General features: G+C 47.1%; 5 protein-coding genes across 5 annotated transcripts; 2 read left to right on the top strand and 3 right to left on the bottom strand.

Moving 5' to 3' along the window:
- Positions 1-484: 484 nt before the first annotated feature.
- Positions 485-4,895, bottom strand: I302_105656 (uncharacterized protein; the record flags this gene model as incomplete). The annotated part of the gene is made up of 13 exons (XM_019191403.1): positions 485-767; positions 844-993; positions 1,076-1,364; positions 1,482-1,933; positions 2,017-2,379; positions 2,458-2,633; positions 2,701-2,888; positions 2,948-3,063; positions 3,132-3,183; positions 3,250-3,378; positions 3,446-3,659; positions 3,727-3,858; positions 4,035-4,895. The coding sequence occupies 13 exons, from the start codon at positions 4,893-4,895 to the stop codon at positions 485-487; spliced, it is 3,405 nt and encodes a 1,134-aa protein (XP_019046033.1).
- A 1,984-nt stretch (positions 4,896-6,879) lies between these two features.
- Positions 6,880-9,097, top strand: I302_105655 (uncharacterized protein; the record flags this gene model as incomplete). Its single annotated transcript, XM_019191402.1, has 5 exons — positions 6,880-7,913; positions 8,058-8,149; positions 8,264-8,354; positions 8,464-8,576; positions 8,643-9,097. 5 exons carry the CDS (start codon positions 6,880-6,882, stop codon positions 9,095-9,097), a joined length of 1,785 nt encoding a protein of 594 aa, XP_019046032.1.
- A 334-nt stretch (positions 9,098-9,431) lies between these two features.
- I302_105654 (RuvB-like helicase 1) lies at positions 9,432-11,555 on the bottom strand (the record flags this gene model as incomplete). The annotated part of the gene is made up of 4 exons (XM_019191401.1): positions 9,432-9,932; positions 10,108-10,655; positions 10,826-10,958; positions 11,268-11,555. The coding sequence occupies 4 exons, from the start codon at positions 11,553-11,555 to the stop codon at positions 9,432-9,434; spliced, it is 1,470 nt and encodes a 489-aa protein (XP_019046031.1).
- A 560-nt stretch (positions 11,556-12,115) lies between these two features.
- On the top strand, positions 12,116-12,570 carry I302_105653 (uncharacterized protein; the record flags this gene model as incomplete). Its single annotated transcript, XM_065870126.1, has 2 exons — positions 12,116-12,345; positions 12,405-12,570. 2 exons carry the CDS (start codon positions 12,116-12,118, stop codon positions 12,568-12,570), a joined length of 396 nt encoding a protein of 131 aa, XP_065726198.1.
- A 439-nt stretch (positions 12,571-13,009) lies between these two features.
- On the bottom strand, positions 13,010-15,785 carry I302_105652 (uncharacterized protein; the record flags this gene model as incomplete). The annotated part of the gene is made up of 7 exons (XM_019191399.1): positions 13,010-13,213; positions 13,348-13,464; positions 13,576-13,699; positions 13,823-14,196; positions 14,278-14,347; positions 14,408-15,090; positions 15,162-15,785. The coding sequence occupies 7 exons, from the start codon at positions 15,783-15,785 to the stop codon at positions 13,010-13,012; spliced, it is 2,196 nt and encodes a 731-aa protein (XP_019046029.1).
- Position 15,786: the final 1 nt, after the last annotated feature.

Below are 15,786 nucleotides of genomic sequence, written 5' to 3'. Positions count from 1 at the left end.
AGTTGGGTTTCTCAAACCACTACGTTCAAGCGATATCATTTTCTCAAACCTCGCTGAGGAGTTTAGTGTTAAAGCGAACTGTGCGTCCCCGTTCTGCACCTCTGCGATGTCAATAAAAACATCAAATTGTATCCCTAAATCATCATGCATGACACATGTATATCACCATCAAAGACGGTCCAAATTAGTTGAAAAGCAGAACAGAACTACTAGATACAGAAGGACGAGCGACCACCCATGTATATATGATCAGAAGTATGTTAAACCAAAAATGAGAAGAGAAACCGAAAATCCCGAATGACAGCTAAGCGAAACAAAAGATGAAACCACCGTAACCAAGTTCCTATAAAATGGGAAAAAAACACACACACCCAATACTGATCCTAAAATTACATATCACTTAAACCTAGATGGAACCGTAAGAATCACAAAGTGTTCTTAACGACGCAGAAGGGAAGAGAGATAGTTATGATCATGATTATAATCAAACCATCACTCCACTCCCCCCAGGTGATCCATACCCCTCATCAAACCTTTCCTTAGGCTTCGGTTGTGTCTCCCCCGCGACCCTCTTTCTCGCCTCTTTGATCATCTCCACAATCGCCTTTTGATGTATAGGCTTGGGGATGATACTGTCCGCTCCGGCCGATATGTATTCTTCCTGATCCTCGCGCAGAGCATTACCCGTACAGCCCACGATGAATACTGGACAGCCGATATCCCTTACTTCACGGGCTACTTCTACCCCGGACATCAATGGCATTTGGCTGATGGAGTGAGAGTAGGAGCATAAGCATCAGTAAATGTCCAGTACATAATTGGATAGGTGGATAGTCAACTCACTTGTCCAGGAAAATTACATCGAATCTCGGCGCATTAGGTTTCTGCTCAAACGAATCTCGAATCATGTCAAATGCGATTTTACCATTCTCAGCGGTTGACACTTGATGGCCCAATCTCGTTAACATTCTCGACATGAGCATTCGTGTGAGTCTATACGATGCAAATCACACATATCAGCTATACATCCCCATCGAGAGTATTTAAGGAGCAGAAGATATGAAACTCCGCTCACTTGTCATCATCAACTACCAAGACGCAAAGCGGAAGTTCCGGACTAGGTTCAGGGGGAGGTTGGATAGCCACCTGCGGCGGGGCGTTGATAATAGGTGGAGCCTGAAGTTCCTGCCTGGTTGCATCGGACCATTCGGACGATCGTCTCTCACCAGAAGAGGCAGATGGCGCAGATGCGAAGGGGTCGGTGAATGTCGAGTCATTGCCTGTGCCGGGTATTTCCTCATCGTCCGGCGTAGGTGGGTCAACAGGCGGGTAGGTATGCATGATGATTTCTTCGGTGGGTACTACTACAAGACCCCAGACATCAGCTTCACTGTGCCTTATTTAGAGTCTCACTGGGAAGAGGGAAGTGAAGAGGAAATATAGGAGGGATGATAAGAGGGAAGAGAAGAGGGAAGACTCACAGTCATTCTTCTTCACAGGCGACTGACTCGCATGAGCTTCTGGCAAAAGCGGCAAAGTCGACTCGGTAGTTCCCATAGCAGGTCGCTCGGTATTCGAACTCGTATCTTTTACCATCTCCGTCGAACCAAGAGGTTGACCCAGCGGACTCGGAGTAGGTCGTTGATAGCTGTGTGACCGGCTCACACCAGGTACAGTAGGGGAAGGGGCGAATGTCGCGTGCGGTCCTCCCATAGGTGGAGATAGGGTATTGGGTTTGCCTTTCGGTGGAGGGGGTAGAGAGTAGGGAAGCTCGAACCAGAACATCGAACCTTTACCGAATTCCGATTCGACACCCAATCGACCGTTGGAAAGTTTCACTATTTGCCTGACGAGGGCTAAACCCAGACCGGATCCTTTACCTCCTTGTCTTCTACCTATCTCAGTTTGGACGTAGGGCGAGAACAGTCGATTACTAGTTCATCGTAGGACGTCAGTCACTCATCTCCATGAAAAGATAGTAGTGATATTAGCGTATGTGGAACATGGTTGACTCACTCAATCACATCCTGTTTCCTCAATCCCACACCACTATCATGCACCTCGACCCTAACCACAACCTTCTGTACCTTCTTCTTCTCCTCTTCCTTGTCCTTCTCCAAGTCCCTACTTTGTCGTCTGACCTCCAAAGGCACAGACCCCTTCTCGATGTCGATCATCCCACCCGAGGAGGCCATATTCAGCCTCTCATTCCTCTCGTAATGTTCTATCTCCTGCTGTTTCTGTAAGTTCATCGCGGCTTGTCGTAAGGGATCATCAATCTCAACAGCGGGCGTAGGTTCCATACGGGGGTATAGAAGTTTGGTGACGATTCGGACTGATCCCTTATCTGTGAATTTGATACTATTTGATACGAGGTTACTGCATCATGTGAATAGGTAAGCATTTTTGCCTCGATGCAATGGTCCGGATATCCCAGATCGGAAAAAGGTAGCTCACCTCGCAACCTGTCTCAAACGCATCTCATCACCCACAAACACTCCCCCGATCTTATCGATATCCTTATCCAGTTCCACATGCAGCTCAATACCCGCCATCTGAGCTTGCATACGATGCGAGAGCGCAACAAGTTGTATGGATTTATGGAATTCAAAAGGTTTCCTAGCTTGAGCGAACTACAGTATTTTTTCCCAAATATCAGCATATACGAGAAAGACTGTGGTAAGGGGAGGTAGAGCTTACTTTTCCAGACTCCATCCTATTAAACGATAACACATCGTTCAAGACCTTCTCCATCATCGTCAAACTACCCATCAAACCATGTACCATCTCCGATTGGTCTTCCTCCAATCCCTTGAACACATTCTCTCCTTCGAGGTTCTGCACAGCCAAGAGAGCGGTGTTGAGCGGTACTCTGACTTCGTGGAAGACTATTATACCAGATGTGATTAGTCGAGTACGGTAATGCAAACAAGAGAGATCAACATACTGTACGATACAAATCTCTTCTTGGAATCCGCTGCTCTACGCTCCATCACCTGGGCGGACTGGGTAGCTCTGTACTGGATCTTCAACTGTTGACGCAAGGCGAACATCTGTCGTTCTCTATACAACGGCGACGTGGATTAGCAAATGACCCTTTTCGTGATGAAGCGTGACAACCGCTGACTTACCCTCTCTCCTTCAAGAAACTCGCGCAAATCAAGAAAGCGTGGAAGAGCGCGACTGAAAGAATAAGTATGGTCAGTACAGCTACGTCAATTCCCTGTCCGACAACCAGCAGATACTCACAGAAAACGATATTTCTGAAAAACAACTTCGGACTATTCTTCTCAGCCATCACCAAAGATCCTACCAAGATCAACCATATGCTCGCTCCGCAAATAGCCGTTATTCGATGTTCTCTCAGAGTAAGTAGACCTGCGAACGTACCAATCCCATGGATCAGCGATGTTGTTGTTTACTCGTGATTTGACCAGGTACTCACCCAAAGTGGGCTGACCAAAAGCGAATCCCAAAAGGTTCAAGAAATTCCTAGACCCGCACTTATTGTTATCGGAGAAGAACCCACACAACCTCATCTCGATGATCAGGATGTACGCGAACACCCAGCACGCCCCGAATATCCAGGGTTGCCATATATTGGGATGTCGTCTTGGGAAATCGAATATCACCAGTATAGGTATGGGTAAAGTCAATACCTGGAAGATCACGATTAGAATCACCGCAGATTAGCTAATGAAAAGGGTCAAAGGTCTGTTCACGTACCCCTGCTATGGAGATATAGGCGATATAGTTGTACGTTGACATGGGCGTAGGCAACAGACCAACGGTCAAGACCCAATTGATAAGGAAGAAGACGGACGAGGCCATTGCGCCTTGTTTCTGGGTGAACCAGGTCTGTTGCCAAAGAAAAGAATCAGCATTGATCCTGTTTTATTGTTCACTATTCATGACGAACATCCTCTAATCGCTGAAGTCGAGAATCCATTCCAGATCCAGCTGATCAGACACCTCTACTCCCCTGGACAGGGAATCTGCACCAGATTGCGTTCTGGAAGATAAAATACACTCACCTCCTTCTGGAATGACCTCTCTTTACTCGGTTCCGGGAACTCCGAATCCAAGAAATGCTTGACATTGGGCCAGAACCGTTCCGAGATCCAAATAACCACTTCATTCTTCTTAACCCAATTTTCTGCCCTGCTCCCCCTCCGTGTGGTAGAAGCCATATCGCTCCGATCGTACCCCGCCATCCCTCCATTAGGCGTCGTATCCCCTCCGTCACCCTCCCCATCCTCATTCTTCGAATCGATCCCTCCGTTGTTCGTATTGGTCCCTGGGGTCTTGTTGGAAAACCCACTATCGGACTTGGCCATCATAGGCGTGAAATGCTCGAAATTCGTATCTACCACTACGTGCGATACCGGCTCATTAGGCTTGGAGGACGATAGATCATCGTCATCCCCATATCTCGAATTGGATGCCGCCTGGGAACTTCTAGCGCGGAATCGGAGTCCTCCTCTGGATGCAGAGCTGTTGGGTCCGGTCCGACGCTTATGTTTGCCCTCCATCCCCGCCTTGGGATTTAGGAGTTCCAAGGGTAGATGGCTTGTCCCCCCGCCGTGGACGGACTCATTGTAATAGTAGTTATCCGTTGTATTCCTAAAGCTGGATCCTCCAATGGCGGACTCGGAGGTGGTAGATGGATGGGAGGGAGGGGTGAGATGGGTTTTTACAGAATCCCAGAATCGCGAGAACCCAGATGGCTTGAATCGAGTTTTGTGTGGATGTGGATGTGGGTTGTTGATCCCTTGATTAGCATTGGGGGGACGCGATGAGCTGTTGTGCAGGGCTGATTGACGTGAGGGACCGGCGGGGTAGGGGTCGGAGAGCGTGTCCGCCCGGCGAAGATCTGTAGCTGAGTCGGCTGGCATCGTGGGATTGGGGAAGTGAAAGTCTATAGGTTGGATGAATGGTCCGCGTAGACTTGATTAATTATCCTTTTCTAAAATTCACCTATGATGTACACCTCCCTTCTACAGTGGATTGTAATGAGTAAATGACTGACGATGAGATGATACCGAGGAAGATGGGGGTCGATGTTTCTATTTTCGATGGTTAGATGATCGATGACTATTGCATATTCTGACTCAGTCCATTTCCCAATATCTCTAAATTTCATCCATCCGTCTAAGATCGTTTGCGTCGGAGCGGTTCGTGAGACCTATGTGGATTGCTGCGGGATGTATCTAAAGGTTTATCGTGCCTCTGGAATGGTATGTATTGACGTCAACGGAGTGGTCAAGATGATCTTCCTTGAAAAGACACTAAAAAGATAGACTAAAATCCCAACGAGAGGGTATCACTATGCTGTATGCTATACGCTACGGTGGGTGTTTACTATGCAAGATATAAAGTGGTTCACGTACAGTTGTAGATCGTATCCTATGTTTGTACGTTATGTGGGTGGTTCCTCTCCTCTGTTTTGGTATTTTTTGCGTTTACGAGAGTTTTCCCTTCTCTATTTCGATATGGGGCTCAGGCTCAGATCTTGACGTGGGTGGTTGCTTTTGAGAACGAGTGGATGATAAGGAAGCGAGTGGTAAAGAGCGAATCCAGCAGTGATAGGCGATGTGTGTATATTATAGAAACATATGAAATATTGTATGTTGAGATGGAAGGGATCAAGATTTGAGATGGATACAATTGATCAAGAGCAATCAAAGGTCAAAGGTGAAATTTGGATAGAGGGGAGGATTAACCGTTTCTCCTTCCACTCTCTAAGAGACAGTGTGTAAATGCAATTAGACGGTCGAGACTCGGTTGCAACTTAGCGTAGGTACAAGTACTGTAGATGTATGCATAGACCAGGTTATTGCCCTCCCTCATACGGTGCTCGTCGTGTATGGATGTATGGTGTGAATTTTGTTTTTGTTGGATTAATTGACGCGGTGGCCGCGGAGGGAGGCGTTACGTTTGGGTTGTTTACCCTTTTTCGCCTGCTCTTTTTTCCCCCGAATAACTCTTGATCCTTTTTCAAGGCACACAATTCTTTTTCTACTGGAATTTCAGTAAAATCCAATGCAGACCCACCCACGTTGTTCTTGGTTATTCAGCGCAAAGCACGTAGTGACGGAGGTGGCAAATCATGAAACCATCATCGAGTGAAGCGTTGCACGAACGCACAAATGCACAAATGCGTATGCTTGCTAGAACAGTCCGTGCAGCGGACACCAGCCGGGAGGATGGATTGTAACCCCTTGTTACAGACTTTGAAGATACTTCGCCATGTTCATCAAAGAAATGTTGAAGCGTACATGGACCTGCAGGGTCGACATAGCAAATGAAAGATGAAGATGTGTAGTGCAGGAATAATACCGACTTTGCCTCCGATACCATGGCATCGCGTACAATGCGGACATGAGCACCTGGATGGTAAGAGGCGTTTTTCTTTTCCTTTGATGATTAGCCGTGAATAGATCTCGGAATCGGGATGGAGGGGTCAAGGTGGGATAGCGGTATAGCAAGAAGATGTCAGATGAACAAAAGTATTGTGTGCGTGGTGTAAGGATACGCTAAATGCATGCATAGTGCAAGGTGTAGCATGAACAGATAGGTTATCTCGACGTGTTTTCATGAATTGCTGGAATGAGGTACCACGTGGCACAGACCGTGTTGTCTGATGATGGGAATGACGTAACTAGTGACTTGCACTGCACTAACCTAACTGTCGATCAAAACACGATACCAAAGATGAAAGATATAAAGATGGTATTTTGAACATAGTTGTTGATATGCTATAATACAAGTAGACGGTAGACAGACGCATAGATGGAAAGAAAGATAGACATACAGAGATAGATATATAACACACGTCCATCACCCCTACTGTCTCACCTACAGGCAATCTCAGCAGACATGCGCTCTCGAATACCCAAACTCCCTTGTCACCTCTACCCCCCAACAAGGACAGTCCAGACTCGTATACCATTACACCTCCCACGTACATCAAACATAACCACACCCGTATCTCGCATATCACAGTCCCGCCTACTCCATTCCTCCTCATTTCGACCTTTTCCACAAGACAGACCATCTGACAAACCCAAAGCCAGTTCAAACAACCAACCCCCTTCTTCAAACAGTAATCCCCCATCAATAGAAGGAGCCACCGACCTCTCCCACGCGCACTTCATATCCTCTGCATCCCCTTCATCAGATTTCAATCCCTCTCAAACACCTCAAGCGGGCCAAGGCCAAGACTTAGCATCTCCAGATCTCAATCTATCATCTACCTCGGCACCTCCCAACGGTACGACGTCGAACAGTCTGGGAGAATGGCAAGGCAAATTATCACCCACCTCTTCGCACTTGTTCAAACTACTCATACCCCTTCCCTCTTCCACTAATCCCACCTCGCCTAGACAGACAGCTTTCTTGCTACATCCCTCTCAGCCGCTATCACACCTCAGTCGACTCATCATAGGATCGTTGTCAAAAGGATATGTAAATTCTGAAATTACTTACCTATCAGTTACGGGAGAGGCGAAAGATATAGATAGTCATCTGCGAAACGCTGCAGCCGAGCTGGAAGAGGACGATCAAGACTCCACCTCCTCCGCTTCGGGTATGGAGGAAAGACAGGAAGGAGGACCATATTTGAACCAGAGGGAGAGCGACGGGGACAAATTCCAGGAAGTCTCGTGGTCGCAATCTACAGATCTGAGCGATTTCATCAAGCAGTCTTGTCTCAACGAACAATTCAAAATTGTCATCTCGCCGGAAAATAACGGTACTGATCAGGTTTTAAAAGAAAAGCGGAATGATAATGGGAACAAAGAGTTGACGTTGGAGGTGATTATTCCCAGTTTTGCTAGTCGGACGCATTATATTAGGAGGAGGTTGTTGAGATTGACTAAGGAGTTGGATCGGATGACCAAGCAGAAGAAGGAGTGAGTGGGTTCGAGTCGAGCGTTATGGTTTCATGTTAGAGATCAACACGATTCAAGATTACGACATGTCTTCTGCTGCTCATGCCGACCACCATTGGATCGTCTTGAAGTATTGGAGCTGATCCGTGTCCTGTTGGTCCATAGTATCGACTACAAAGCACACAAGGGCGCTCAGAGATTGGCAGTTGCCGCTCTGGGTGGTGGGGTGGTATATTGGGCGGCGGTGATACGGTGGAGTGAGTGATTATATCTTCCCCCATCTGTGATCTGTCGAAGTACCACAATATCTCCTTCTCAGGTGGTAGACCATAAGAGTCTCGGCTGATCTGGTTATTTGTCGCCTGTTTCAGCCTTCTTCACCGACGCAGGATGGGATCTGATGGAACCTGTCACTTGGGCTACTGGATTCGCGGCGTTGCTTGGTTCAGCTGCGTTCCTGATGTGAGTGAAGCATTCCCTAACTCAATCTATAATATGTCTCTCAAGATCGTCAAAGGAGCATGAAGATAAAGTGGGTATGCGTATAGCTGACCTATGAGTAATTCTGCAGATACCATAATCGAGAAGTCTCATATTCCTCTCTCTTGGATCTATCAATAACGGCAAGACAGCGGAAATTGTATGATCAGGCAGGGTTGGATATCGATAAATGGACAGAGATGGGTGAGTCTGCCTACCCATCGCTGCGTAAGATGATGATCAATGCTGATGTATTGGGCGACTTGATAGTATCCGAAGCCAAGACCCTCCGACGCGAGATAACCCGCATAGCATCAGACTACGACATTGAATGGAAAGGCGAGCTTGAGAATCTGAATGGGTCCGAGAAAGCCACAAAGAGAATACGAGACAAGAGGGGACAGGCGATCACTCATGCTCCTTCTTCTTCTTCATCTCCCCAAGACCACCAAAGTGAGGGATCAAAAGAAGGACAAGAGGAAGAAGGATTAGAAGAAGAGAAAATAGATATAGACAAAACCATCCAGGAGGCGTCCGATCTGGCTGAGCAATCTGAAGAAAAGAGAAGTAAAGAACAATCCGCGCAGAGGAAGGGGAAAGTAATTGAATCACCCGATGACAAGGCACCCAAAGATAGGGGTACGAATGCTAGGGCTGGTGGGGAGAGGAGGAGCGATAGTGAGGTTCAAGGTGAGAAGAAGGCTAGGGAGGTGATTGATGGGTAAACTCGCCGCGAGAGTAGGAGACAGATGGTTTTGGAAGTTGGTGTTTAGTGGATCAAGAAGAATGATAGATGATACACGATACATGATATTCACGATGACTGACTTTGTGTTTATAGAATTTGTAGAAATGGTCTAGACTGAGACTGAATTTGTATCTATAGTGATATCATTATACCATGCATCGATGAGATATTGGGGAAATGCGCCAGCTCTGATATAATGTACGAATCGCGTTATCATATTTATACGATATTACATGGCTGAACCAGTACGAGTACGTTTCTACTACATACCCTCTTCTATATGACTGATTTCCCCATCCCGATCTCCATCTCTAATACTTATTCTCCAAATCCTCCAAATCCTTTAGAATCCCCGTCGATCTCTTCGCATCCAAAAACAGCTCATTCAACTCCAACACATCTTCCACACTCACTCCCGCCCCTACAGCCCCCTTGGTCTTATTCAATATATTACTTGGCGTAAGAAGTTGCAAGACGAATCGTAAAGATGTCTTTTCACCTTGTTCCGCCAGTCTATCCAGGGCCTCGCCAGTAATCTGGATACCCTCAATCTTACATCTCATCTCCAGTATCCTCTTAATCTCCTCTTTCCTGTACAGACTCGTCTTGACTATCATACATCTATCCAGCAGGTCGATGGGGATACCATGGGGTGATCTAATGCCTTCAGATGAGGATCCTAGGATACCGTCGTACTCTGTTCCTCGTATTGTGCAGATTCCCCTATTTGAGGCTAGGACGACGTAGGGTGACATGGGTGATTCGAGGGCGCGGTTTAGGTAGGTGAAACATTCCATGTCGAGCATGTGGACCTGGGTGAGGGAAAGAGCAGGACAGGTCAGCTAAAGTATACGCGACACATATATTCGATTGATTTGGATCGCAAGGACCATGAGGAGCAGAACATTGAAGATGGAACAGGACAGTGCGGGGATTGACCGATGATTTGAGTGATGTGATTGACAGAGTGGAGCAAACTCAACCCACCTCATCGATAAACAACACTCCCGGTACCAGCTCCGCGACCCCCTGCTCGATATACTTATCCACAACCTTATTAATCTCCTTCCTCAACTTATCCGTCACCTCCGTCCTTCCTCCCTTAACCAATTGTCCCATGACACTCATGATATCCTGACCACCCTGCGGTTTCGCATTGGCCATATCCAAATCATTCAACGTAACATCCTGCACCAACTCCTTCCTTTTGTGTACGTCTCCCTTGGGTAACGGGACATACTCCTCAGCTTCCAAATCGTATTCCGAAGCATAGGCGTCCGATCGTCCAACTCGCTTGACAGCTCCGGTATTAGCCTCTATGTAAATTACATCTCCAATTACTACTCGTTCTTTCTGGATGGCCTCGTAGACTGACGGATCGAGTCGGAGCTGTTTTGTACCTTTGACTGTCTTTAGACCGACAATGACGTGGGAGATGGTTTTGCCGTAGCCTGACAGTGGGTTCTCAGCCTCGGAGGGGGTGAGCTCGGTCACTTCGCCTTCGTATACTTCTTTGGTCTCTTTGATTCGGAGGCCTATGCAATGGGAAGACAGGTCAGCCATGTGCGGAAGAATGATTATATACAGTGAATGCAATTGTTCCTGTACAAGAAGTGATATATATGGGGCAATACATGTACCGTCCCATGTCACGATAGGACACAGATCTCTCTGAATCAGTTCCAAAGTAAGAGCGTTCACCCACCTATAGCACGCCTGAAACAACTCCCCAGCACTTCCGTCTTCTTCACTTCTCCAGAGTACACTTCTGACCCCACCATAGCGCAGAAAGGGACCTTTGAGCCTAGTTCTTGACTAAGAGCGAGTGCGAGGGCGGTCTGTGATGGTGGAGAGGAGAGAGTCAGCTACGGTGGACATGTATGCATCGCGCATTCAATCTCCCCCTCATCTCGTCTTCTACACGAACCAACCTAATGGTTCTATGCTCCATCCTTCTTAAGTCTTGATTTCAGCTTCCAGGAAGGAAGGAAGTTGGTCTTCGACACAGCACCCGATATCACGAGATTCCTTGTACCGATCCTACTCCACTATCCTTCACCGTCTTATACAATACTGCCCTTCTTCTCTATCCTCCCAAGCTCGCACTCTCAAAATGACCCCACAAGCAGAACAAAACATCAACCCACCTTTCCCGTTCCCGGTGGTCCAACCAACAACAACGGTCTCCCAGAGTGTCTACCCATCTTCAACAAACTCAAATGCAACCCCAAAGCCTCTCTAGCTAATGTCTGACCTATGAACCCCTGTGAAAAATCCATAGCTGTTCCATCGTCTGCCAGGCCCAATCCCTTGATATGACTGTGAGTTGCGATTCGGGATTCTCGGAGAGTCGAGGGAGGTGGGGGTTGGGTGATGATTCCTCCTGAGTTTGGTTGGGGGGCGGAAGTTGAGGAGGAGGAGGCGATAGCGGACATGTTGATGAATCACCTTTTGTTTGAATGGTATGGTTGAGGGAATGTAGATGTAGATGTAGAAAGAAAGGAATTGAGAGTAGATTGAAGAGTAGACGAGAGTTGTACGGTGAGGGATTGATATGGTGCGGGTCATTTGAATATCTTTAGGATTTTCACCATTTTATCCCATTTCACCTTGTAATTTCAGCTCGTTTCCCCCCAACGTTATCATCATTCATCCTCGTTCATCTCATACTTGTTTTCCTTTGTCCTATACCAAACACCTATAATCAACTAACACATACACATATACAGACAAGAACAACCAGGACGAAAGAAGCTACTCCAGAGCAAGCTTTTTTACCACACCGACATACCCCTCAGATCGAGTGCGACAAGACACCTTTGCTCTCTCAACGCGACAAAGAAAAACATAAATTCGTTCGACAAACTTACAACTACACCTATCACCTCACACCACCCAGGTCGACCCAACCTGCTCCGATCAAACCAGACCAAACCGAACCACACTTGAACCTCTTCCCCCCTTATTTATCCCACCAAGCAGACACGCACACACAATGCCCCGTCTCCCACGAGCCATCTTCCCCCTCCTCCCTCCCACCCCCCTCCCACTGATGGGCCCCAAACCGAAATTCTCTCTAAACTCCACCCTTCGATTCAACCCCTCTCACCCTCTGAACCATTCCACTCATCCTTCTCCTCTTCTGCATCCGCGTACCATTCCTCCCTCTCTCAGCTGTTTGGCGATCATCCCTCAACCGCCCCTTCTTCCACTTCAAGATCGATGGTTTCCTCGCATTTCTCCCCACTTAGCAGCTCATCCAGCAGTGTTACGCCCTATCGAAGTGCTTTGGGGAGTTTGAGGTTCATCGCTATGGGAACATTTTACCAGCCTTCCCAGAGGAAGAGGAAGAACAAGCATGGTTTTTTGAGTAGGTTGAGGGGAAGTAGGAATAATAGGAAGATCATCTTTAGGAGGTTGTTGAAGGGTAGGAAGAATATGAGTCATTAGGTTGTGGGAGGGGAGATAGCACGACTTGAAGTGTGTATGGTAAACAATAGATCACATATAGATGTTTCTTTATTTATGAACGATGATTCACCCCTTCCTATGTTACATATACCCAGAGTCAATGACGACCCTCAATTATACTGTATATTACCTCCTCCGAACAATAGAACCATTCACCTCACATGCATTCAAAGTATTTAGCACATGAACAAGGAGTCGAGATAATACAAGGTACACAAGGGTATCAGACCAAGCTAATCAAAATCGAACAATCCGAATTGAAATGGGTATACTGAAGATTGATCCATCGAAAGGGCGAAAACAAAAAAAAAGAGTCTATACCGATAAATGAAATGGATGGGTAATATACAATTTGTCCTTCACTCCAGTCGGTCAAACTGAACCAAAAGAGATACCAGGATATGTCCAAACGGTGTGACTACCTAGCAGACCCCACCCCACCTAACCAATCCCTCGAACCACTACTTCCAAACCTCCTCACCTCCTCTGGGGGCGGGCCAACCATCTTACCAATCAGATAAGGCAATTTCCCATTCGGACAGATATCCTTCAACAGAGAGACGTATCGACCGAGTTCGAGGTGGAGGGTGGGATAATAGGTCGTGGAGGCTTTTCGAAGGGTCTAGAGGGTGCGTCAAATATATATTAGCAGTAACTCTTGATAACGTCTCGATAAGATGATAATCTGAGATCCGAGTTCCAATTACTTAGATTTTTGGAGATAATACCAAAATCCGGACAGGAATGACCACTCACAACCAATATCCTATCCATACCTGAACTCATCAGATCCTCATGCAATTTCAAGGCTTCTTCTTTACTCTGAAGAGCTTGGAATTTACACAACGCGTTGAGCAACTTGAAATGCATTGTCTGAATCGATCGATAATAGTAAATCGCACATTGAGTCAGCTCACTCTGAACTCAAAATTGAAGCATATTCCCTATTTTGCCGTAGGGAGTCAAGAAACGAAGATCACTCACAACATAGTTCATAGCTTCAAACTCTACTCCTCCAGTCGCACCACCCGGCGCCACAGGCTTTTCAACAAGGTTCTCATCGACTTCTGAGATATCCCATAGAGTGTTGGAGGCATGACACATGATCCTGCGATGTAGGGATCTTGAGTCAGCTCAACCCTTCATCTTGAAAATGGGTTCACAAGATCATGAGCCCATTGTGATCGTGTGGGTGATTTCGAAGCTAGGAGGAGGAAGCAGCCGCACTAACCAAAAGTAGTCCCTACAAATATCGCTCAACTCCCCAACCCAAGCCTTGAACACCCGCGGCCTATGAGCCTTAGTCACAAACTCGTGGTGATCCTTCGTAGGATCCGGTAAATCAGGGATCAACAATCCCTTCACCTCCTGTACTATATCCATTCCACCAACCGAGGCAGTCTTGCTATCGAACCTTATCGACTTTGGTCTATTTGGTTCGGCCGACGCGTCTAATGAAGGAGGGAAAAGGTCAAAGAGGAATAACCATAATTCAATTATGATCTGTCGTGAGGCCAGATCACCAGGTTTCTTCTCTGAGAATAGTAGAGTCGATAAGGATGGGAAAGGGCGTGGGAAATGCGAGCGCAAGGCGATTTTACCGATCTACCGAACAACCATAGGAACAAGTAAGCTTTGGGTGACTAAGGTAATCAAACTTCAGCCTAGAAAACGAATCGACCTCACCTCTGAAGTCGACAGCGCTTTTACGCATCTCAGCAACTCGTATAACATCTGGTCGTCATGTTGTTCCTCCCTACCACACAGCTCATATCAGCTTGTATGTTTCTGTGTTCTCGTCCCTTGGCTGACTTACCTCCACTCAATATCCAAAAGATCCTGCAACCTATCCAAAACCGCTTCATACCCTTTCAACTGAATGAACCCCTCAACCCAAGTAGTACTTTCATGTCTCAACAACATTCTCAACTTCTTAGCCTTGCCAATATCCATATTCAGATCCGTCCCCTTATGGGAGTTTAACCAACTGACAAACGAGTCGGGCTGCTCGCCCATAGAGATGTTCAAACCCTTTCCTGAGTTCCTACCCAAGGTAGAGGAGTTGGAACTTGAAGGATTGAATAAGCCAGATAATGGTCTCCCGCTGGAGGTAGATGTGGAAGGTCGCGGAAGGTCCATGGATTGGCCTCTGGAATTACTTCCGTATCCCAGTGGAGGGGACATCATACCGTGCTTGGAAGATAGATTGGGCGAAGCGACAATGACGAACCCTTCACCACCTACATCGTAGGTCTTACCTACCTGGGGTGAACCACTGGGAGAAGAGACTTCAGCGGATGATTTGGTCTTGCGGAGTAATGGTGTGGAGAGCTTTTTCTTCACTTTGGGTGTTTCTTTTGGTGTGGATGGGACTGGGAGACCGAGGGAGGATAGGATAGTAGGGTTGGAATTGAGGGTTGAGAGGAGGATGGATGATTTGACGTCTGGTGAGACGGTCGCGAATTTCTGTCGGACAGTCGCGGGAACTTGAAGAGAGTTCTACGGTATCAACGAGTAAGATCCGAATTAGCGTGCTGAAATATTTTTGGAATACTGGAGGAACAGCTTACGAGCAAATGATCAAATTGCATCTCCACATCAGATCTGGATTCGCTCATACCCATCCCACTATCCATACTCCCCCTCGATACTGGTGTCTGTCCCTGATACTCTTTAGGCGAAGGTACTTTCTGAGTTTGATGACCCCACGCCAAGTTCGCACTAGGATATCTTGGCGGGCCCATATTTCCGCCCCCGCCAGAAGGAGGTTTGATGTTCGTCCTGGAAGTTTCCCTCAGGGAAGCATCATCCATACCTGATCTCGAGCTTGATCGCTGAGCTTGCGAGGTACGAGGAAGTGGTCTAGAAGATATGGAAGCGTGGTTGGATTTGGCCATTTGATGTGGGACAGGTTGCTGTTTTTGGTGAGGGTTCGGCATAGACGCTCTGTGATGGTTGGCCTGTGGGTGTGCGTGAGCATGGGAAGGGGAGGAAGTAGGATGAGGAGAAGGGTTGGATGGACGTGTTTGTGGTCGGGAAAATTGTTGCATTAAATTTCTTGCTTGGTCGGCTCGAACGGGCATTCCTGGATTTATCATTGGTGGTGGACGAGATCCGGATGGTCGACGGAGCTGAGCCTGGGCTTGAGATTGGGGTTGAGGGTTAGGTCTACCTTGGGTGTGGACTGATGACATG

The sequence above is a fragment of the Kwoniella bestiolae genome, chromosome 4 (assembly GCF_000512585.2).
Source record: "Kwoniella bestiolae CBS 10118 chromosome 4, complete sequence".
NCBI lineage: Eukaryota > Fungi > Basidiomycota > Tremellomycetes > Tremellales > Cryptococcaceae > Kwoniella > Kwoniella bestiolae.
Note: the sequence above shows the minus strand (reverse complement) of the source record. Positions and strands in the feature narration are given on the sequence as shown.